The 26,077-nt window shown below is 35.3% G+C and overlaps 1 protein-coding gene across 2 annotated transcripts in view; it reads right to left on the bottom strand.

Moving 5' to 3' along the window:
* Positions 1-535: 535 nt before the first annotated feature.
* The window catches only part of LOC148940213 (uncharacterized), a 28,049-nt gene continuing 2,507 nt past the window's right edge, over positions 536-26,077 (bottom strand). The window contains exons 2-5 of one of the 2 annotated variants that reach the window (XM_089105876.1): positions 12,275-12,398; positions 8,630-8,837; positions 6,269-6,592; positions 536-703 (exon numbers count right to left, since the gene is read on the bottom strand). In XM_089105876.1, the coding sequence (XP_088962002.1) occupies positions 542-703; positions 6,269-6,592; positions 8,630-8,837; positions 12,275-12,398 (818 nt within the window). In that variant the 3' untranslated portion in view covers positions 536-541. Of the gene's footprint in view, positions 704-6,268; positions 6,593-8,629; positions 8,838-10,627; positions 11,001-12,274; positions 12,399-26,077 lie in introns of those variants that run through there. The other variant, XM_089105877.1, reaches the window with a different exon arrangement.

Below are 26,077 nucleotides of genomic sequence, written 5' to 3'. Positions count from 1 at the left end.
TCTTCCTAGTTCAAAACTATCTTCCATATTAACCTAACTTTCAAAAGAAAGTTCGATTGTGAGGTAAAAAGATGTTATAATTAATATTATATTGAAAATATGGAAATATCATATTGAACTCCCTCACGGTCTCCGAAAAGGGGGGCATATTTTCCGACAAGGGCCAATGAATTACCTAACATTTATAGGGTCAATTCACTCTAGCAATTAGATTCAGTTTTATACCTACAGTGGAGGCATATAATCGACAAAACAAATCAACTAAAAAAATATCACCCTTTTCCCTTCTTTTTATACAAGAAGGAAAACAAAATCTGTTTCATCAAAGGATTTGGAATTTTAACCATCATACCTCATATTGGAAGCATAAATACTTTGTATCCTTGATTTATTGTCCCTATTTTTCGAGCTTGTATACCTTTGAAACTTTCCAATACATTTTATTATTACTAGAATATACATCTGAATTTGAATCTGTAACTAATAGGCAAATAGATATAAAAAAAAAACTGAACTAGGAAATATGACAATCAACCACAAGTTAGCGTTTATTTATTCCTGGAACACGGTATAAAAATTCTCCAGTTTCTGCATCGTAAAAAGAGTCTCCTTGCTGAATGACAGAACCGTCAACACTGCCTGACATCTTGAAATCAGTGTTCAGAAATTCTGGAGGGCGTTCCCTCATAATACCATAGGGATACTGGAAAAAAAAAAAAAAAAATTTAAGGATCGAGGTTAAATCAGGCTTAATTAACAGAAAACGAAATAAAGAAACATCAAATACACTGCTATATGAGAAAAAGCACGCTGAGACCTCCGAACATAAAATATTCTTTACTAACATGCAGTTAGTAAAGCTGAATATGCAACTTATATTAACCTTAACTACAGGTTTCCTCCCTTCTCCTCGGACGTACAACCACCTCAGTTATATAAACTAAAGTAATAATAAACTAGAATAAATAAAATAAACTAAACAAAAAGTTGCAGTCTCCCGCACAGTAGCTTATTGCGCAGTTGTCTCAACTTCTAAAATGAGGCTAAATTTCTAATGATTGTTGTAATAATTATATGAATGGTATCATGGAATTTGGTAACTCTCTCGAAAAAGACAGTGGTTGATTTGAAAGCGTTTTTTTAACCGCTGACTAACTGGCGAAAGAAAACTATCATTTGTCCATCTACATGATCCTTTCGACAAGTTACTTTCCTTTTTTTCGTACTTTAAATTATGAATAGCTCCGTTTGAAAGCTGTTTTATAAGAGCTTGCAAAGATGTAACTACCTCTAAGCGATAAATTGTGACGAAAGCCCACTTCTGAAGTTTAAGAAATCCAAACATAGTTCATGTCAATCTTTCAGTATTAATGGGAAGAATTTCCATATTGATAGATTTATTTAAATCGGAATTGATCTATTTCTAACAACCATCATAAAGTAAATGCTCGACAGCATTCGTCTGAACTGACCAACTGAGTTGACCTGAATTTCAATGAATTGACCTGGTAGATACCTGAAATTGCTTATAACTCAATTCAGTTCGTTATTAAGAACTTTTTGCTTCACCATAGTAGCAGCGGTAGCTGCAATCTAGATAAGAACAAACCACGACCCATATTTACAAAAAATAACAAAAACTTGTTTAAACAAAACTGGCTAGCGAGAAAAAATCGCCATTTGTGGCTGATTCAGGAATGGTAACTATTATTTCGATTAGTTTTAATAATATCAAAAATTGTTTTATGGAAATTATAAAAAATAAAATGAAACCCCCCTAAAAATAGTGTCAGACCAAAACAAAGCGCACGATTGAAATCGCCACGGCGGAAAAACAATATAAAGGAAACTTACAGTCCCTTGGCTTGAGCAAATGTGTCCTCTTTTTCTCTTGTTTTGTTTTCTTCGCCGCTAGTGGGGCATTGGATAATATAGAGAGCTATTTAATGACTCACTTTGAAAATTGCTATATCCTTTTGTGCCTTTTGTAAGCATTCAAAGCTCTAGGACAATTACTACTTGACCACTTCACGCTATGTTGCATTATGGGATGAGCTTGATATAAAGTAGCCATCAAGGTCAACTTCTTTAGCAAGACAAACAATTTCTTGTTATACAGTTAAGTTGAGGGACTTTCAGTCACGTTGAGTACAGATTTAAACGATTTAGAGGTAGCTGAGTACAGATTATTTCCTGCGACAAAGAAATTACTGTAATCAGCAATAATGACTGGAAGCATATCTAGGACGAGCCCATCAACAAAGTAAGAAGGTTATTAATATAAACCAAAAACAAGAAGGGGACAAGTTCTGATCCTTGTGGTACACATTTATATATTGCAGAGGGCATTGAAGAGAAATTTCCAACTGATACATACTAGGACCTTCTAAGCAGGTAAGACTTGAACAAAAAGTGGGGTACTTTATCCATACCAAAACACTAAATCTTTTAAAGAATAACTATGATCAACCATATAAAAGCTTTGGAAAATCTAAGAAGACATGTAAGACACACAGACTTTTTTCTATATTAATTCTTAGCTAAAATTAATTCAAGCCTAAACTCAGTGGCATCAATGAGAGTTATTAGAGAGAAGGCAGAAAACCAAACTAGTGACACGAGACAAGAATAACCGAGCAAAAATTAACATTAGTGCTGACAACCACCGGTGAGTTTGACTTGGTTATTTATTGCAATTTGTGTTCGTTTTGGGTTTAATTTATTTATTGATAGTGATTTGTGATAGTTTTACGCTTGGAAGGTTATTTGACTTTATTTCTGCTCATTTTCGGTACAATGGAGCTCTTCACTTGTCTTTGAAAACTTGTTTTGTGGAAAAAGTTTTTTAAATTAATTTCTGTTCGTTTTTTATTGATAGTCTTTTTTTGTGGAAAAAAACAATATTTTATACCTTTACGGTTTTTCCTGTAAGCATCCATAGTTTGGCTTGCTATTTGTATTTTGGAGAAACTTTTTCACTAATGTCTAATCCTAACACAAATTTGTATTGCTTTATTTCAGTTTATACCTCCTCAAGTTGATCTGAAAAATAAACATAATATTGTTCCCCAAAACATTTTTCTATGCTCTTTGTTAACTTGGATACATTTACACTCTTATGGTTTATTTAAATTGTCAGAATTGAAGTAGCAATAATAGTACTCCCGAAAATACCCCCAGTCGTTGTCGATATATTGCTGATATGTATTATTGGCAACCATACACACAATGCCTTTTGATTTAGTTTTAAAGCATAATAGGTCGATTAGATAATTGTGGGGGGGGGGGGGGTTGACATACCCAATATCCCTTGAGACACAGTTACTGGATCGTTCAACTATGCTGAACAAAAAGGACTGTCTAAAATTTTGTTTGGAAATGAAAGGGCTTGGGAGGAGGACTGCTTGCCCTCCAATCTCTTTTGGCTCTTAAAAATGGCACTAGAACTTTGATTTAGTTCAACATCCGTATAAATATTCCTTGAAAGCTTCACCTTAATACTCTTAGCTTGCGTAGTAGCAATAGTTGTAGTAGCATTAGTAGCAGTATGTGCATAGAACCCTTGGTTTCTTCAGCATCCCCTTCAACACATACTGACAGTTTAAACTTAATACAATGAACCGTTCCTGAAGCATTCTGATACGTCCTATTAATAACCTGTGTGGGCATAGTGTGTTTTGATTTAGTTTCATACAGTTTCAATATTTCCCAAGTTTTTTGCCTTAATACCCTTAGTTTTAGTAGCAGCTGTAGTAGGAGTAGCAGTAGAAAAAAAACAGTAGTAGCCTTAGCATTAGTGGCAGTATTAGTAGTAGAAGTAGCAATAATAGTAGCAGTAGTAGTAGTAAGAGTAGAAGCAGTAGCAAAAGGATGCAAATATTTTCTTTTGGTTAGTTCAACATCCCCCACAATAAGCCCTGTTAGTTATAACTTCTAATTGCAGTTACGCCCTTTTGAAAACCTGCATACAGGAGGAAAAAATCCTTGAAAATTTCACCTTCCTACCCTTAGGCATAGTTGTAGTATTAATAGTAATACTAGTAGCTACTGTAGGCGGTAGTACTAGCAGAAGCAGTAGTAAATGCAGCAGTGATAGAAGTATTAGTAGTAGCGTGTACACAATTCCTTTTGGTCAGATGTTTCTCCCTTTTAGTGTTCTCTGAAAGTTACAACTTAATACCCTAATCAGATCTTGAGATACGCTCTTTTGACAATGTGGATGCACCAAATGTCTTTTGATTTAGTTCAAATTTTCCCTCAATATTGTAAATGAAACAGTGTGGTAGTAGTAGTGCTGGTAGCAGTAGTAGTAGTAGCAGTGGCAGTATGCAAGTATTCCCTTTCTGATCTTCCTTATAATTTCCTGAAACTTCCAAATTAATAAGCCCAGTCATTCATGAGTTACGTCCTTTTGACAATCCATGTACACATACCGTGTTTTGATTTAGTTTAACACTCCCCTTAACAATCTCGTAAAGACTCACCTCAATTCTCTTCGTCTTTTGGAAATAAAGTTCAAACATGCATACTTTTCTCAATAACATATACCATCTATAAACAATAAACGAATTGCCTAACTTACAGCCCTTATCCCGGAGACTGTGGGGAGGTTGACATCCCCAAAGACGTAATTACTGGACCTTTCAACAATACTAAACAAAATAATTTCCTTAAATTTTGATCGGATGCGCTTCGGAGAATGATTGGCTTGTGGGGGAGAGTTGGTTGCCTTCCATCCATTTTTTACACTTGAAAAGGGCAATAGATCTTCCGACTTCTAAACAAATAAGCCCCCTACGATCCAAAATTTATACGACCATCTGTTCCATGAAAACCTCATATGCCCGGGACGTAACGTACAACCCTTGACCCTGGGCTCTGGAGGGCTATGTCCACCCCAAAGGCATTGTTATATGCTCTCTGGACTGTAGAGAACAAAATGGCTATCTCACAATTTTGATCGGATGCGTTTAGGGAAAAGATGTCAAGGAGGGGCAAGGGGCTAGTTTCTATCACAGCTTTTGACTCTTAATAGAAAACTAGAACTTTAAATTTCCAATCAAATGAGCCTTCTATAAAAGTTGGCACAACCACCCCTTCCATAAAAAGCTTATATGCCCCCGGGGCATAACTTACAATACTTACCTCCCAGACTCTAGGGAGTTTTGTGAACCCCAAAGGCCTTGTTATGTGATCTTTGGATTGTTTTTGAACAAATGACAATTTCAAAACTTTTATTGGATACAGTTGGGGAAAATAGACCGTAAGGCGGGGGGGGGGGAGGAAGGGTTAGTTGCCCTTTGACACTTTGTATCTTAAAAAGGGCAATATAATTCCTAATTTCCAATCCAATAAAAGTCAACCAAAGTTTATATGATCCCCCCATTCCATAAACCTTATATACCCCCGAGGCATAACGTACAACCCTTACCCTATGGGGTGTGAGGAGGGGTTGCCATCTTCAAAGACATAATTACTGGCCCTTTCAACTATGCTGAAGAAAACAGCCATCTCAAAATTTTGATTGGATTTATTTGGGGAAATGAAGGGCATTGAGGAGGGGGACTCTTTGCCCTCCAACCACTTTCGACTATAAAGAAGGGCGTTAGACGTTGCAATTTTCAATCGAATGACCCCCTTTTGAAGTTTTTATGACGACCCCTTCTATACTTAGTGCCCTGGTCAAAAACCAAAGGAGGGGGGGGTAGCTTCCCTCCAATCACTTTAACTCTTAAAAAGGGCACTAAAACTTCTGATTACCAATCCAACGAGCCCCACCGAGGTTTATACGATCCTCCTTTCTATAAAAACCTTATACACCCCCAGGACATAACTTACAACCCTTGCCCTGAGGGCTGTGTGGGAGTTGTCATCATCAAAGACATTATTTCCAAACGTTTCAACTACGCTGAACAAAATGGCTATCTAAAATTTTTTATTTTATGTATTTGGGGAAATGATGGGCGTGAAAGTGGGGGAGGGGCTGTTTGTCCTCCAACCACTCTCGACTAATAAAAAGGGCACTGGCACTTTCAATTTCCAATCGAATGAGCCCCTTTAGAAGATTCTACGACGACCCCTTATATAACCCCTTTATACGAAGTGCCCTGGTCTAAAAAAAAAAAAAAAAAAAAAAAAAAAAAAAACATTGTGCCTCATATCACTCGTTACTTGGGCAGCGCTATTGCACTGCCTATGATTTAGAAAAAACAAAAGGAGAGAGAGATGAATAGAGGGAGACATAAAATAGAGATAAAGAATTACGTACCTCGTATCCTTGCTTATCTGTATAAATATAAGCTTCCTCAATACCATCTTTTATTCCAGTTTTATATGGAAGTGATTCTTCAGTTGCACCTTCAAACGGTTTAGGAGTAGGGGCTGTAGGGGGTGAAGCTCTATGCTTTCCTGTCTTATCTGGCTCGGATTTCGGAGACACATCAGGCTTAGATAAAACTGATGGCAGGGGTTTTGGCTCAGAGCTGTAATTGAGCGCTAATTTTTTAAATTCACCGCTAGTAAATTTTTCTTCAACAATTTTTTTCATTTCTTCACATGAAAGCTTAGGCTGAACTCGATTCTTTAAAATTTTCTGCAAAAGATGATGCATCAAGTTAGACTACATACAACGAAATCATCATTAAATGCCAACGTTAAAAATAAGCAGATTTTCATATTTTAAATAAAAAAAAAGTCTTAAAAACAAAAAAATCTTTTAAATAGAAAAATTTTACTTTTTATATTTTATGAAACTTCACAATAAATATATTGTAAAGTTTCAACACAAAATATATGGTTCACTAAAATAACTTGTGTAGGCTATTTATAAGGTAAGAACTTTATACAACAAAAAAAAATCCACATCTTATTGTTTAAAAATTTTGCGGGATAAATAGCAACTAACATGCGAGGGCATTCCTCCTCACTCATTAGGTTTTTTTAGACCCTCCTAGATTTCAAAAAATGATTCTGTTTTTGTTATTTTCATTTAAAAAACTAAAAAAAACTGTCCCACCCCTAGATTTAGAAAAAAAAAGTTTTGCCCCATCCCAACATTTTCGTGAATTGACGCCACTGGACCCTTTACAAGCGTTTTCTTTGTTTGACATTCATTAAGGGTGCGTTTCCAAATACCAAAACCGCAAGACTAAAGGTAAATATGCCTGTATATGATTCAACTGACATTACTGTAAGTCGTAAAGGGGATATTTGATCACTTCATGGACTTACCAAGCGATTAAGCGATGAGAAAACTTACTACTACTACTACCGACATCTCACTGCAGCACCAAGCCATCTGAGGCCAACAAAGCTACGCACGCTCCTCCTCCATCTCCATCTATTCAAAGCCTCCATCCTTATACCCTCCCAATACGCTCCAATTTCCCTTAAATCCTTTCTTACGACAGCCTCCCAACCCAATTTGGAACAATTTGCTTTCCGCTTGGCCCTAGAAGGTTGGCCACAAGGGATAATCTTTGGCGATCTGTCATTCTTCATCCACAGAACTTGTCCTAGCCATTTTAAACTTTCTCTCATTATAGCCCTACAAAGCGTGATAGAACCACATTGTTCATACAGCTTACTATATAAAATACGGTCAGTCAGACAGGTAGCCAAACCAATCCATAGAAAATTCCTCTGGAAAACTTATATCCTCCTCTTCGGAAATCATTGTATTAAGAAAAATGCCTCTGAACAGGTCCTTACAATAGACGAGAGAAGTTTGGTCCAAGAAATTCATGCTGCGGATCCTTCTCCATCTTTCGGAGCGCCCACCTTTGACCACTGTCATCAGTGTAGCCTCCATTACTCTACTCTTGGTTCACACACTCGCCTTATTATTCTTCCAAACTTCTTTCATCTGTGAAAAAACGCCATGGGCTCTTCTACTTTTAACATCTTCACTGCATCCACCATTTTTGTGAATTTTACAACTTAGGTAAGTGAAGCTGCGTACTTGATCGATCTTCTCGTTGCCCAGAATCACTTCTCCGCCTTCACTTATTTAAAGTCTCAGTCACTTAGTCTTCTCAACATCTCCTTCATAAATCTTCTTCACCTAATCATCTATCAAGACTTACTTGACTTAAGTCCTATCCGTCCTTGGAGGTGGTCTTGGGGCCTCTTTCTTCATAATGGCATAGACATGCCTTCTGTATGCCTCACGGTCTTCTGGAGTCATCTATCATACCTTTTTGAAGTCAATTATACTTTGCCAACTACTGTGCCTGTTTGAGATCCCTCTTATTCGAGCAATCATCATTTTTACAAAATCACAAACCACGGCGTCACAAGATCTTTTTTTTGTAACGACTGTGCTCATCTTATTTTTACTATGCTATTTTCTGTTATTTTACTTATCATTCTATATTTATTATTATTTTAATATCCATTATCTTTTATAGTCTCTTTTTATTTTTATTTTCTGGTGATTGTATTGTAGCAGTACGACGCTTCTTGAATACTAAGGTCCTTGCGTCGACCCTACAGTGTGTTGCTACAGCTACGTTTAGTCTCTGGGTCTTGTATTACCAACCTGAGATCAAGCCCACTTCTGTGGTTCTGCAACCACAGAACAATTATTTAGTGATATAAATCAGAAACTAAAAATCAAAATTTATGCTACCTTAATAGTTTGAGGTCCTACTCCAAATTGTGTGCTTAAGTCAAAAATCTTGTCAGAATTTGGATCCGCAGCATAAATTTCTCGGACCAAATTTCTCTCGTCCATTGTAAGGACCCTTTCAGAGGCATCTTTCTTGCTATATTGATTTCTGAAAAACTTCCTCTCTTTGACCCTTCTTTCCACAGCAGGGTTTAGTTGTTTGCCATACCTCCAAGAAAAAAGAGAATAAAAACCATCACATCTACACAAGGCCGTATCTGTAAGGGAAGGGGGTTTGAACCTCCTCCTATAAGTAAGGGGAGGGGGTTTGAACCTCCCCTTGAGATGTTTGTCTGACTCGTAAAAACGCAACAAAAATGAATATAAGCAAATTTTTGATGCGTTTTTAAAGGTTTTTGTAGCCCCCCCCCAAAATCTTTTTGTCCCCCCCCTCCCCGAAAAAATCCTGGATACGGCCCTTTGACTACATATTTAAAGCGAAAATTTTCTCAGAACGGGAGGAGCAATAAATTTTTCGTTTTTATTGGTAGTATCCCATCATATTTATTAGCTAGCAAGCTACTATATATTAAAAGACGACTAATATATGTCTTTAATGAGTATTCTAATGTTGATAGGTTATTAAAAAAAAAAGAAAATGTTTTTAAGAAATGACAACAAAGTAATGAAATATTAACAAAAAATAACACCACAAAACTAAAACAATGAAAATAAAAATAATCCAGAAAAAAAACAATAATAATATATAACGTTTGCTCTATGCAGTGGTTTCTGTTGGTGGAGTGGGTCGTCTGCCCCCCTAAAATTTTTTGCTCAACCCACCTAGAGTTTGAAATATACCTTTTATTTGGGGGAGGGGGGGTGTCATTGAAAATGCTATTTTCATCGAAAAAGTTACAGATAACTGAAAATTATATAATTAAAATTATCATCGTAAGTTATCTACGTGAATAATTATTTGTATAAATGTGGCAAGGATCTCCGCCAATCCGTCTTCAGCAGTGCTCACAAAAAAAGAAAAAAAAAGAAGAAAAAACTAAATTTTTGAACTGAATTCAGAAGCAGAGCAGATGAAACATTAAAAAACACCAAGTGTTTCTTCTGCTCTGTTGGAGTTCACTTCATTAGGTTAGTTTTTTCTTCTTCTTCTTTGAGCACTGACATAAAAACATTTGAAAATGTTTTACGAAATGACAACAAAATAATGAAATATTAACAAAAAATAACACCACAAAACTAAAAAAATGAAAATAAAAATAATCCAGAAAAAACAATGATAATATATAACGTTAGCTCTATGCAGTGGTCTCTATTGGTGGGGTGGGTCATCTGCCCCCTAAAAATTTTTGCCCCACCCACCTAGAGTTTGAAATATACATTTTTTTTTTGGGGGGGGGGTCATTGAAAATGCTATTTTCATCGAAAAAGGTATAAATAATTGAAAATTATATAATTAAAATCATCATCGTAAGTTATCTACATGAATCATTATTTGTATAAATTTGGCAAGGATCTCTGCCAAGCCGTCTTCAGCAGTGCTCACAAAAAAAGAAAAAAGAAGAAAAAAAACTAACCTTTTGAAGTGAATTCAGAAACAGAGCAGATGAAACATTAAAAAACACCAAGTGTTTCTTCTGCTCTGTTGGAGTTCACTTCAAAAGGTTAGTTTTTTCTTCTTCTTTTTGAGCACTAAAGACGGCTTGGCGGAGATCCTCGCCAAAATATCTGCTTTTGTCGTTTCACTTCTTTTGATCCACTGGCTGAAGTGAAGTTTTCACTTCTTTTGGTGCCTTAGTTTTACTATATTATCTTATATTTTTTTTCTTTTCATCAAATGCTACATATTAACATAAATAATAAAATTTTTTTTTATAGATTTATAAATAATTATTTTTCTTAAATATTTGGATTTTAATTAACAGTATAGGTTTCATTTGACCCCCCCCCCCTAAATATTATTGATATAGATAAACTCGGCTGTGAAATTACTAAATTTACCAGGTCTCCATGAGCACTGATTTCAGTTGATGGTCTGCATTGGCTGCTCAGTTGATCAGTTAAGCAGATCCGTTGATGATCTACTTTGGCCACTTTTTGCGTTTAAGTTCTCAACATCACACATTGCAACCATCTGCTATACCAGCCAGCGTGAGTACTTGCGCAAGATATACCCTGAAACTAGTTGCATGCTGCACAAATAGATTCGTATATTAATTTTTTTATAAATACTTATAGCAATTAAACGTTTTCCAGCGTTTAATTGTAAAAGCAGCGCCATTTAGTACTTTTTTAAGTGTTTATGACAGTTCCGTTTCTTAAATGAATCAAAAACTTTTTTTTTAACTGATTCCTACTATTACTACAAACAACTGATCGCAGCGCCAAGCCACCTGAGGTTAACACAGATACGTATGCTCCTCCTTCACCCCAATCTATTCCAAGCCTGCCTCTTTATACCCTCCCAGGAAGTTCCCGTTTAATTTAAATATTTCCTCCCACCCCAACCAAGGACGACTGATTATTTCTTACTGATTATGAAAACAGCAATGACCGACTAGGTTAGTATGGTAAAAGTAGCTGAGTGGAACAAAATTTACATAAATACTCCTACCTATTAAACTCTTTCGGCGAAATTGGTTGTTTGTCTTCATTCCTGTCACAAAAACGATCACACAAAACTAAATATGAGATACTTATACGTAAATAAATAAATATATATCTGTACAATTATTTTTCATTTAAAAAAAAAGAAAATTTCTCCTTCTATGCAAACAAAAAATGCACTTTTTGATTATATAGTAGCATTTCAAAGATTTCCAAATATTAGACACCAACCAGCAACGCCTTCAGCAAAATTTATCACAACTATTCCAAGTATTTGTAACATCATTCATATGAACAAATTTCAACCCTAAATGAATTTTACAAGAATTGAGATAGATCATTATCCCACACGAGAAAATGGAAACATGCCAACAATTGAAGAAAATTTTCCAGATATATATATATATATATATATATATATATATATATATATATATATATATATATATATATATATATATATATATATATATATATATATATATATATATATATATATATATATATATATATATATATATATATATATATATATATATATATATATATATATATATACTTACAGTTATTATTCGTTTAATAAGATTTGAGCATTGATCTTCTTTACTTGAGCAAAAAACATGTATTGTTTGATTATACAATAGAATCTCAATGACTTCTTTATAGTAGGAAACCCAAAAGGAGAATCTTCAGCAAAATTTATTATATTTATTCCATACAATAGAATCTCAATGACTTCTTTATAGTAGAAAACCCAATAGGAGAATCTTCAGCAAAATTATATTTATTATATGATATTGTATTTATTCCAAGTTTTTGGGAACTCATTGACATCGATTTTATTTTTCCTAAATAAGACCATAAACGAGTTTTCCCGAAGTGGTGATCTAACTAGACAGTTTTTTCATATCGGAAAATGGTTGTATGCCAATTTTCGCAAAAAAATATAGTGCTGTTTTCAAGAAAAGATTTACAGAAAAATGAAAAAATGTACATATAACTATCAGGAATCAGACAATTATTGTTTGTTTAATAAAATACCTTTCATTTTCATCATATAATCTATCAAAGGCCATTGGGCTAAACTCATCCCTGGTCATCTCTTCAAATTCATCACTTGGCAGTTTATTGTTTTTTCTTGTGTCTAAGTTTCTCACGCGATATTCTATAGAAAATAAAAATACTAAGTAGGCCATATCTTTATATGTACAAAGAAGAGATAGGAGAGAAAAACCGTAAAAATAAACATAAGATAAAATACCTATAAAAAAATAGTCTGTATAGGGTGTATCAGCTCTAAATGGGTGAATGCAGTGCCAAATGCAGTGAATCAGGAAATCAGTACCTACACAATGCAGACCATTGGTCAGCAGCAAGTTTTTTTTTAAGTAGGGTTTATCTTAATGTGGATTCATGCAGACGTGAAAATCAGTGCAGATTTCTCAGAGGGAGAGGGTGCACTGACCAGATCTTCACTCTTTGTCTTATTCTACAACAGTACAAATGCTACAAGCTCCCTACAATTAACAAGTTTCTGGATTTCGTGGCTGCTTTCAACTTTGTAACCCATGAGAACCTTTGGCAAATGATTGTAGAAGATGGTATGCTGGTTGAACTCATAGAGCTGCTTGAATTCATAACTATGAGCATTGAAAATTGACTATAAGAGTGCTGGGTGAAGAAACTGAGCCCTACAATGTGGATAGTGGTGTAAAACAGGGGTGCATATAGTCCCTCATTCTATTTAACTACTGTATAGATTGGGTTCTAGAAAGAGCACTCTAGAGTTTTGATGGTGTCATTATGGGATTGAGAATTAATGTCTCTGTCCTGGACTATGCAAATGACATTGTTTCTCTTGTTGCTGATCCAGCAACTGCCCAAGTAATGCTAAGAAAATAACATATTTCTCTCAGCTACTGGGTATGATGATCAATACGGTCAAAACTAAAGTCATGGACCTAAATATACAGTCACATTATCAACTTGTGCTTTACAGACAGGAATTGGAAACAGTTGATAGCTTCACTTATCTTGGCTGGCTAATAGACTCTCATTGAGCATGTGCCCTTGGACATACAGAACACAATCAACAAAGCCAAACCTTCTTCTCTCAACTCTGCTGCCATTTGTGGAACCAACAGGAGATGAGAGTGAAGACAAAATTTGTGTCTATAAAAGGGCTGCTAGATCTCTTCTCTTGTATGTATTTGAGACTTGGCCACTGAAGGCGCTTCATCTCCAGAGTATGGAAGTCTTTAACCACCACTATTTACAAAAGGTCCTGAGGATTTGACAATTACAGAATCTCAAATGCTGATTTGCGTCACTGCTGCTCTAACATCAAGCCCATGAAAATGATTGCCAAACAAAGAAGACTGCATTGACTTGGCCACATTTTTAAGAAGATCCAATGACCACATAATCAAGCAAGTGCTTCTAGCTGCTCCTTTGCCAGATTGGTGCAGACATCCTGGTGGTCAATTGAAGAATTAGTGGGCAGCTGTACTCAACACCATTGGTGGATTTTGAAAGTTTGGTAGAAAGTTTAAGAGCTTCTGGCCTAAGTTTGCTGAAGAGCTGACACAAGATTGTGACAAATGGGAGTGAACCAAATGGAGTCTTCTAGATTCTGGGTGAGGCATCCATATTTGGTGCTGTAGCAAGTACCAGTAAGTAGGTAAGTATTTTTATAAGTAGCAAGAAAAGGCAGGAGCAAAGACCTAGAAAAAAAAAAAAAAAAAAAAAAATGTGTAGGTTGTATCTTTGTAACCAACATAAAAAGATAGGAGAGAAAACCTAATACCTGTAAGAAAATAAGAAAACTGTGGATGCTGTTCTTTGTGAGTGGCAAGAAAAGGAAGGCGACAATACCAATAAAAACAAAACTTTTGGAAGAATATACAGAAATATAAATTTGGCCTTGATTTAAGTTTAACTCATACCATCATTAAGGGCAGAAATCCTAGTTGTCAGTTGTTTTTTTAGTTGTCATTGCTGATAGGCTTCAATTAATTTCAGATGACTCTAAGAAAATATGAAGTTCTTTCTCTTTCTAATGTTTAATCTTACTACTTGAATCAATCCAACATCAAATATTTTATTCATATTAAAATACTATTAAAAACATGAAACAGTTACATGGCCCAAGAAGCTTAGCTTGTTGTGGGCCATGCAATATAGTAATCAGACACCGAAAGAACCATAAACAATACACTAAATATCACAATATATACATAATACTATAAAGGAGAATACAAACTAGAATATAGCCAAAAATAATACATTTATGTTGTATCTCTTTGTTAATGAACATTTGGATTCTTAATCTGGTGAATTGCATTGCCTCATTACAACAGAAAAGGAACAGTTGGATAAACATATTGCTAGAAAATGAGAAAAAACTAAAAATCAGATTACAGTGAGATAACCAGTATCTGGGCAACAACTCACTGTCTCAATAGTTAAATCATCATAGAATCTTTATTACACTACCCAGAAATTTGGTTTTTAGTCATTGGATGTGTCTAAATTTTCCTAATAAATATGATATTAATTTAAACATTCCAGTCATTTAAAACGCAAACAGAAAATGGTTGTTATTATGGAGTTGACATTGGTGCCCCCCCCCCTAGCCCAAGTAAAAAGACTTTCTAATAACCATCAACCATCTGGTAGCCGCCCCCCCTCCTCTTCTCTTTTCTGTACTATCTACTGAATTCGGAAAGCAAATTATACAGAAATCCTCTGAAACAAAAGGATCAATTAATTTTTATGGAGATAGTCCTAAGTAAGATCGCCTAAAGCACAAAGCTCTAGTTGAGGAGCTGAAATGCAGAAAAGCTAAGGGAGAAGCAAATTTGATAATCCGTAATGGTGTCATCATTAAAAAAAACTTGCCAGTTGGAGCGATCAGCCAGACCGCTCCAATGTCCCACTAATGTACATGCCTCCTTCTACCTTTAATAACTGTTTAAACATTTATGGACTTGCATCACCTAATTCTGTCTCTCAATGGTCTATTAGTGAACACAATAATAATAGTCTCCTTCCTGATGCTGACACTTCTCTTGTTTCTTCAATAACAACTTGTTTAACTAATGTTTCCTCTTTGTCGTTTCATAGTGCTGTATCCAATAACCTTACCAGTCCTTTCGTTCCTGCATCCTCGCTGATTCCTACCTCTCAGGGAATGAGATTCCTTAGCTCCAGTGTAGATAGCCTCCCTAATAAGCTTTCTGAACTTTCTTTTTGTATGAAATCTGCAATTACAGAAGTTTCTCCAAAAAATACCTTGTCAGTTTTAACTCCTGATGAAATCAAAATTGATGATTACCAACTATTTTCTAATCTGAATTCCCCTCTCTTCCACCGAGGAGTGCGTCTTTATATAAGAGATGGAGTAAATGTTAGTCTCATTCAATTCAATTCTCTGAATACTGATGGAATTGAGTCTGTGTGGATTAAATAACATAATCAAAGAACTTCGATTGTAGTGGGTGTTGTTTATAGAAGCCCCAGTACTCCGTGTGTTATGGACTCTAAATCAAATTTGGCTGCCATGTTGTCTCACATGGTGACCAATTTTGCCAGCTATGAATTTGTCCTTATGGGGGGCTTTAATCTCCCTGAAATCCAATGGATTGATGGATCTGGTTTTTGTAATAGAGATTCTCCTTTTTTGTCTGCCCGCTCTGATTAGTCCCTTTGTCAAACAATCTCACAACCTACTCATTTCAGGGAAGGTCAAGTCTTCAACATTCTTGATCTGGTTATACTCAGTAACCTTGACCTTCTTATTAAGAATGTAGTAACCACACCCGTTGATAACAGTGGCCATGTTGTAATTATTTCAAAGTTATGTCTACCTACCATTCAGCCTTCCTCTAAGCAACAAAAGTATGTTAACTACAAAATAGTCTCTGAAAAACTTGCCAAAGTCAACTGGAAAAGGCTTAGTACTGATGATATCGAGGAGAGTTGGTCAAGTGTAAAAATGTAAATTCTAAATGTTGAAAAGTCATGCACCAGAATTTTTCAGGTAAAACAGGTAAAAAATTTACATTTTTAACTACTAAAATTAGTAGGCTAATCAATAGAAAACACAGAGCATGGAACCATTATAGAAAAAATAAGACCACAGAAAATTATCCAGTCTTCAAATCCTTTCGTAATCAAACGACAAACCAAATAAAGGTGTTGAAGAGAAGGTTTGAGGAAAAACTGGCAGAGGAACTTAAGGTTAACCCTAAATCTTTCTGGCGTTATGCCACTCAAAAATGTAGCAGCAGACGCACAATCCCGGATATCCTGCATGATAGTATATCAGTTGCTGATCCTGACCTGGAAGTTGAAATTTTCCGTCAATATTTCTCTTCTGTTTTTTTGTCCAACCCCAATATTGTATATCCTACACCTCCCTTATATGATGTATCACATAATATGGAACCAATTCTGATTACAGATACATTGGTTCTAAAGAAATTGACATCCAACAAACTGAATAAATCTCCTGGCCCAGACGGCATTCACCCACGTATCCTTCAAAAATGTAGTACAGTCTTGTGTCAACCTCTTTCCCTGCTGTTCAAATTATCATTAAATCTTTCTAGACTACCTCAGGATTGGAAAACTGCACATATTATTCCTATTTTTTTAAAAGGTAGAAAGGACCTTGCTGAAAATTATCGACCCATCAGCAGTTGTTAAGGTTCTTGAAAGAATAATCAATTCTGCAGTTGTTAAACACCTTGAAGCAAATAATGTTTTACACAGTTCACAACATGGTTTTCGTACTGGAAGATCTGTTGACACCAATCTCCTTGAATCATATTAAAGCTTAAGGATAAGACTCTCGAACCATTCCGGTCAACTCTTAGTGCAGTAAATGAACTGGACACCAAAATTAAAGATCCAGTGAAAGAAGCATTTTCCAAACTTTGAGAACAGCTAACCACCGACATTGAAAACCTTTGTGGTAATGTTGAGAGCCGTTTGACAACCCTTGAACAGTCTCCCTCGTTTGACAAGGATGCTGTTCAGAGTTTGGTTGAGTCGGAGATTCAGACGTTGAAAAAAGATCTTGAGATGCAGCTTGAAACCAAAGTTAAACAGATGGTTACAGATGATAGAGACCGTCAGCGTCGCAAGCTAAATATTGTTGTTTTTGGTGTCCCCCCTCAGACAAATGATGAACTCTACATAAGAAAATATCTTGTGAGTGATTATGGGCTCCCAAACATAAGCGTCTCTAATGTCCGTCGTCTGAGGAGTCAGCAAAGCCAAGTTGTAGCCACCATTACCGAAAAAAGGCCTGTTCCCATATTATTCTCAGTCCCAGATTTCAAAACTAAGAAGCAGATTCTGCAAAAGTCTTACGAAAGAAAAGGGTCAGGTACGATCCAGTTCCGAAATGATATACCCAAGACTGATTGTCAGAAAAGAGCAAAGTTCTATGAAGAGTTGCAGGTAAGGCGTACACAGGGCGAAGTTGATTTGGTTATATGTAGGAACTCTATAGTTCCAAAAAACGGTCAGATTTGTGCAGCCCTTCCAGCTGCAATGCAACATTAACCGTTTTACCCTACAATGTAACCAATATAAATAGACAGTTAGAAGGTAACGTGATTCAACGAAACATTAGGGACAAGCAGCCCCCTCCAGGCATGAAATGGAAGAATAATCTTTCTGTGTTGTATACAAATGCTGATGTACTTTCAAACAAACTTGACAAACTTTATTCTTTGGTAAATTTGCAGAAACCTGATATAGTTATCGTGACTGAGGTGCTCCCAAAGCACTGTCTTAACTACAAAGCACATTTCTTTCAACTGAGTGGCTATAATGTTGTGTACAACAAGCATTCAAAAAGCGGAATTTGTATTTATATTTCGTCGTCATCTAAATTAAAATATGCAGAAGTTGATGTTTTGTTTACTATGGAATTAAGTGAAGTAATTAGTGTGGAAATTAAGTTGCCAGGGGTATCCCAAAATGTGAGAATTGTAGGCATATATCGAAGCCCGTCCAGAAAGGCATTTAGCATGTTAAATGATGATCGCCTGCTGAGTTATCTGTCGTACCTTGCGTCTGTTTCCTCAAAAATTCTTGTTCTTGGTGACTTTAATGCACCCGATATTGACTGGTTATCCCAAGCTACATCAGGCACGGACCAGAGTTTTGCTTTTAAACTTGTGCAAACCTTACAGGACAGCTTTCTGCACCAGCATGTTGCGGATTCCACAGGACTCAGAAGCAATTCCACTCCCAATGTACTGGATTTGGTGATCACGAAATCTTCAGATGACATATTAGACCTTAAGATGCTGCCACTTCTAGGTAAAAGCGACAATGTAGTTATGTATCTATCAATGAATGTAAGTGCAGCAGTGAACTCTGGTTCTAAACTTTATTATGATTACAGCAAGGGTCGTTACGATGAAATTCAAGACTGTATCCGTTCCGTTTCTATTGTTGAGGAGCTTCAGTCTAGTAATGCTGATGTGGTAGTTGCTTTTGAGTTCATCCGAGAGGTTATAAAAGATGCATTTGATAAGTTCGTTTCACGTTATTACATAAAAGAAGGTTCAAGAAAAAGAAGACGACTGCCAAAATTTGTACTTGATGCTATTAGTGATAAAAATAAACAATGCAGACAGTATATGTTGGAAAAAAATGAAGACTTGTGGTGTGCATATAAAATGGCTTGGAATCACGCCACTTGTTCTCTATGTGTAAGCCGGGAATCACTCAAATCGTCAATCATTACTAATATTCAAGGGTGTCCACAGAAGTTTTGGAAGTATGTCAATAGAAATAAGACTGACTCCTCAACTGATTTGTGCATTTTTGATGACCCAACTACAAGTGAATTAATAAGTGATGATCAGAAAAAGGCTGATGTGTTTAATCAAGTGTTTTTGTCAGTTTTTATAAATCCAAATGATGTCCATGCATGCAGTCCACCCCATTTTACCAAATTTGTTTCAGCAGACAAAGTGCCATTGAATGACTCTGATATTTCTTCAGATCAGGTTTTAAAAATTATCCGTGACCTTTCCATTAATAAGGCTCCAGATAAAGATGGTACTTCTAACACTTTTCTTCAGAAGACAGCCACGTGTTTAGCTGAACCTCTTGCGTTTTTGTTTAACCACTGTCTATTGAGTGGTAAATGCCCTGCAGCATGGAAAAAAGCAGTTGCAAAGCCACTCCACAAAGGAGGATCTAAATCCAAATTTGGAAATTATCATCTAATTTCAAACACCTCAATTTTTTCGAGAGTTCTTGAAAAGATTATTGTATATTGGATACAGGATTACTTCAACCAAAATAAACTATGGCATCCATCACAGCATGGTTTTAGAAAAAACCGGTCATGTAATACGCAGTTGCTGGAAGTTGTAAAAGATTTCCAAAATATGGCTGATCTCAGTTCGAAGTTTGATTGCTTGTACATTGACTTCAGTAAAGCATTTGACAAAGTTTCAATTAGTTTGTTGCTTAAAAAATTTGAAAAGCATAAGCTAGGTAGTAGAACTTTAACGTAGATTACAGATTATTTATCAGGCCGTTCCCAGAAAGTTATAGTTGGTAGTGCACTTTCAAGTGAGGGTCCGATTTTGAGTGATGTGCCACAGGGCAGTTGTTTGGGCCCAGTGTTATTTTGTTTGTTTGTCAACGATTTGCCTGAAGTAATTCGTCCCTCCACTGTCAAACTGTTTGCAGACGATAAAAAAATGTATAAAAGTGTTACCTCCCAGGTAGATGTCACTCTAATTCAAGAAGATCTGAATGCCCTAAATGATTGGTGTAAATTGAACTCCATGTTTGTAAACCATCAAAAATGTTTTGTACTCCATTACTTTTCGAAAAGCTTGACTTATCATTATTTTCTTGGTGATACACCTGTGTCATCTGCAGATTCTGTAAGGGATTTAGATATCCACTTTGATAGCCAGTTTAAGTTTCACAAGCATGTGTCAATAATTTCACGAAATGCTAATTACAGTCTGCTTCGGATTAAGAGAAGTTTCATGAAATTTAACCTTCACACTTTTATGACACTATACAAGACAATAGTACGCCTGGTGGTAGAATATTGTTCCTCTGTGTGGTATCCTACATGGAAATGTGACTCGCAGCAAATTGAAAGGGTTCAACATCAGGCGTCAAAGTTTGTGCCATATACCATATCAGCATCGACTGGAGTGTTTGGGACTTCCTTCTCTGGAGTTTCGACAGGATAGGATTGACCTGATCAATACAGTCCGTATTATGAAGGGTGTTGATAATGTGGACTGGGCTGATTTTTTCAAACTTAGTCATTACTCAGCCACTTGACAAAACTTGTACAAACTGTATCAGCCACAAGTGCTCAAGAAAATCGGTCAATGTAGCTTTGTTAACCATGCAACTAAACTTTGGAATAGTTTACCTGATACCGTATATTCTATTCAAACAGTGCAATCATTTAAGAGAGCTCTTGTTGAAACTGAGTTCTATGAAAAACAGTTTCTGTAATATAGTTGTTGCATAGTTGTTTTTTATTTATGAATATTTTTTTGTTCTATTTCTTTTTGTGTTTTGCTGTGTTGCTGTTTGAGCTGTTATTTTTTTATGTTGTTATGCAACAAGCCTATGGCTTCCTCCTTTATTGAATAAAATAATAAATAAATAAATATGATCACATCACCAAGTTGCTTGATATTGGGGTTCCAGCTGACATGATTCTGCTTGACTTTTCTAAAACTTTTGACAGAGTGTGTCACAATTGACTTGCAATTAAATTATGCGCAGTTAAGCTTGAAGAGAAATCCCTGCTCTGGATCCTTGATTTTCTTTACTCGCAAAACCAATGTGTTCAGTTGTTTGATGACTTTGGAGATTGTATTCTTTCTTCCTCAACATGTGTTCTGAGTGGAGTTCCTCAGGGAAGTGTCTTGGGTCCTACATTATATAATATTTTTATTAATGATACTCCTTCCATTATCAGCAGTAATTTGACTCTTTATGCAGATGACATGAAGCTTCTTGGGCCAGCTTTGTCCTTTGAAGATCATGCCCTTCTACAAATTAACCTTCATCTACTGGGTCAATGGGCTGAGGCCTGGCTTCTTGAATTCAATGTTGCCAAGTGCCATATCATTCACTTTGGCAAACAGAATCCATGCCACTCTTTTTTTTCTTAGGCCACCTACTCTCCTCTCTAAATGAGCAAGATCTTGGTGTCACTATTGACAATGAATTAAAATTCAGTACACACGCTAAGAGGTCTGCTGCTGGGGCTAATTCAACCTTGGGTTTGATTAAGCATACCATCTCCACTTGTTCTTCTAAAGTCATCAGTCTTCTTTATAAGGGACGTGTGCGTCCTAAGCTTGAAGTTGAAATGTCACTTGCCTCTCCACATTTTAAAAAAGATATAAAAGTTCTTGAAGATGTGCAGAGACATGCCACTATAGTGATATCTGGCATACAAGAGCTTTCCTATCCTGTAAGACTATCAAAGTTGAACCTCCCTACACTTGTATATAGGAGAAACAGAGGGGATGCCATTTTAGCCTTTAAGTTATCGAGGGTTAATATTCTCCCAGCATTATCCCCTATTGTTAGTACCAATTCAAGAACTAGAGGTCATCAACTGAAACTTGTCAAGCAGTTTACAATATCTGGAGTCCGTACTCAATTCTTCTCAACACATGTTATGAACAATCGGAACAAATTATCTAATGAAACTGTTAGTACTGAATCCATTGATGTTTTTAAATGAAGGCTAGATGCTGAGTGGTCCTCCAAAGAGTGTATTCAATTGGGATACTATCAAAGATGGAGCAGCACCTGGTCACCAGTGATTCCTGCCTACAACTAGTCATCATTCAGGAGCTCTACAAGGAGAAATCCTTAGATTGCTCCTAGCTGCAATTTAAGGTAATTATGCCTGATCATAAGATGCAGATCAAATAGGCACTACAATCAATGCTATTGTAATATATATTGGGCTGGATAGTTATCCACCAGGGGAGGAGAGGTAGAGAGAAGCAAAGCATGTTTAGGAATAAATTAAGTGACAATCAATAATTGTTTCCATTTAGTTTTCAGAATTGTTCTGGATTTTGTTTGAATATGCCACTGGTATTAACAATGACCTAAGAATGTTATTAGTATAGCATTTTTTCAGTTTTGTAAATAGCCTAAGGCCATGTCTGGCCTTACTAAGGGAAAATAGGTTAAATTGTCAGAATAGCAAACATTATATATAAAAAGAGAGTTGATTAGGGAATTGAATGGTACTACTGTTTTTTCTTTTCATTATATGTGTACATTTTTACCATTATGTGTGGTTTTGAATTTGTGAGTATTATGCTATTATTTGTACTACAATTATTGGATGCTTTCCATGTTGTGAACATAATTAATGATGATGAATTTTCTTTACTTTGAAATTAGTGTGTAAGATTGCATATAGTTCTAGAGCATTTTCAACTCCATGATCAATAAAGTTTGATTAGCTTTTTGACAGCCAAAGTCCCCAATAATGATTAAAATGTCAGAAAGCACTTGCTCTTATCAGTATTAATCATAATTGCTGAAAAGAAAGCATTTATTATCATGTGTGTTGTCATTATGTACATAAGTAGTATTTTGTCATAAAGAGGCTTTTGTTACAATAAATATATATTTATCTATCAAGGCTACAGTGTTTAATTTAGAAGAGGGCACAGACTAGAATTTTACCTATTTAGGTAAATTTCCAATTTTCTTTCATTATTCACAACTAGCTGGTATAACTTCCACAAGCACATCTTATAAGCCAGCTTCGCTTTTGATTTTTTTTTTTTTGCAACTGGCACTTTTTTGCAGCCATGAAATACTACTACTAAAACTAACTCACTGCAGCACAAAGGTGCATGAGGCCACACAGCTAAAAATGCTCCTTATCAATTCAAAGCTTCCTTCTTTACTCCCTTCCAAGAAGTTCCCATTCCCCTTAAACCTTTACTTACAATATTCTCCCACCCCCTTTTGGGATGACCTGATTTTGACTTGGCCCTAGACGGTTGGCCAAAAAGGAAAATCTTTGGCAATCTGTCATTCTTTATTCACAGAACATGCCCTAAGCATCTCATCTTTTCTTGCATTATAACCCTAGAAAGTAAGATAAAACCACATTTTTTGTACAGCTTACTGTTTGAGATACAGTCACTCAGTTGGGTACCCAAAATATCCATAGGCAATTTCTCTGGGAAAAATTAAAAAAAAATTCTTTATTTCTTGCACAGCCATTGCTTCAGAATCATATTTGGCCACTGTCATCACTGTAGCTTCTAATATTCTAATCTTGGTTTGGAGACTTACCTTTCTATTCTTCCAAACTTTTTCAACAGTGAAACAATACCCTGGGCCTTTGATATTCTATTTTAGCATATTTGATGCACCCACCATCTTAACTAATAATACTACCTATGTAAGTGAATTTGTTCACTTGATTGATCTTCTCATAAACTAACATCACTTCTTCACATTCACTTAGGCTATATTTAGTCTTAGCAACTTAGTCTTCTTGACATTAATTTTCAAACGGATATCCATTCTTTGACTATTGGAAAAAATTAGTTTATAAGCTTATATAGAATGTTGCTATCCAATTTCCTTAAAATTAAAAACATTTTAGTCATTTAGTTGGAAAATTTGGTCCATCTGTATACAAAAAATCTAAATTAGAAGTCAATCTAAAGTCAAGAAGAAATCTAAAATAGAAGTCATTAGTCAACTAGTTGGAAAAATTAATTTTTGCTGGGGAGAAGTTATTAGTCAACTAGTTGGCAAATTTAGATTTTTCCTAGACAGATATGCCAAATTTTCCAACTAGATGACTAAAATGGTTTTAATTATAAGGAGATCCATCTGTATAGGAAAGATCTAAATTTGCCAACTAGTTGACAATAAATATTGCATAAGCAAAACTTTTCTTTTCCAACCTGTTAACTTATAACTTCTTCCCTACAATACATAATTTACCCAACTAGCTGAAACAAACATTACCCCAAAAAACAGTTAATTTTCCAACCAGTTGACAAATAATTGTTAGAATTTATTCTGAATAGCATAAAAAATATTAATAATATAGGGTTTTTTCAAATTTAATTATCACTATTGTTACTGTTGTTTTAAAACTTCCATCTCTCTCCCTGTCTACCTCTTAATGTGAGATTTATTTTGAGTTATTTTGTTGGTCTTTGAAGCTAGAGATTTTTTGTTTTAATTCCCAGGACAATTAGTCTTATACCTGGTCCCAAAAGTGAGATTCAATTTGGCAAAGCTTTGAGTGTTATTTCTCCTGTCTGTTTAAAGAAAATAGATACATATTTGAAGTTTTTTTCATTTCCATCTTACATTTAATGGACATAAATTGTGTATGTTCCTTCATTTATCTGTCTTTGTTTCTTTTCTGGAGAAATATTTTTGTCTCATTTTCAGAATTCGTAATTAATTTTTCCAACTAGTTGACTAATAACTTCTCTGCAGCAACACTTAAATTTGCCAACTAGTTGACAATAAATGCTGCCCCAGCAAAACTTTCCTTTTCCAACTAGTTGACTAATAACTTCTCCCCAGCAAAACTTAATTTTTCCAACTAGTTGACTAATAACTTGTCCCCAGCAAAACTTAATTTTTCCAACTAGTTGACTAATAACTTCTCCCCAGCAAAACTTAATTTTTCCAACTAGTTGACTAATAACTTCTCCCCAGCAACACTTAATTTTGCCAACTAGCTGGAAAGAAACATTGCCCCAGAAAACAACTCATTTTCCAACTAGTTGACTAGTAACTTCTCTCCAGCAAAACTTTATTTTTCCAACTAGTTCACTAATAACTTCTCCCCAGCAACCCTTAATTTTGTCAACTAGCTGGAAACAAACATTGCCCCAGAAAACAATTCATTTTCCAACTAGTTGACTAGCTAATTTTCCCCAGTAATACTTTCTTTATCCAAGTAGCTATAAAAAAAATTACCCCATAAACACTGTAGTTTGCCATCTATTTGGCAAATAACTTTTCCTCAGAATAATTTCTTAGCTAATGACATGACATAAAGAGAAAACAAAAAACTTACTATTCTTGGTCCAACAAAAATTGGCAGTATGTGCTTTTAACAAATGTGCTACAGCTAAGATAATTCAAGCAAACTGAATTCAGGAGTAAATAGTATTGAAGCCACAGAACTAAGTCTTCTCCTTCTATAAGGTGAATATATATATATATATATATATATATATATATATATATATATATATATATATATATATATATATATATATATAACAATAATAATAATAATATATTGCAAAAACAGGCTTGCACCTCTATCTACAAAAATTTAAATAATCAAATGCTTTATCACTATAATGATTGTCAATCTTGTTCTTAAATGCAATGACTGAATCTGAGTTGACAGTGCCTGATTGTAGTGTATTCCACTTGGAGACAATGCGGTTGCTGAATGCCCATCTACCAACATCTCTTCTGAAACGTTCTTCAGTTAGCTGAAACTTGTGACCTCTTAGGTTATTATTCTTGAATGTTATTATCTCTTCTGGAGGGATGTTGTCATAGTATTTGTTGCATATTTTGTATACTTCAATAAGATCTCCTCTCAAAAATGACAGTTTTTTCAAATGGTCTTGGTATGATAAGTCTCTAAGTGATGGAACAAATTTAGTAGCCCTCCTTTGGATTTTTTCTATTGCATTGCTGTCTTTTGTAAAAAAGGGTCTGGTTGTTGTGTGACCATATTTGATCATTGGTCTCACCAACGATTTGAAGAGTATAGAAAACAGTGTT

This window comes from Artemia sp. Qi Xiang Cuo, chromosome 20, assembly GCF_049724085.1.
Source record: "Artemia sp. Qi Xiang Cuo chromosome 20, ASM4972408v1, whole genome shotgun sequence".
Classification (NCBI taxonomy): domain Eukaryota; kingdom Metazoa; phylum Arthropoda; class Branchiopoda; order Anostraca; family Artemiidae; genus Artemia; species Artemia sp. Qi Xiang Cuo.
This window is presented reverse-complemented; position numbering and strand designations above follow the sequence as displayed.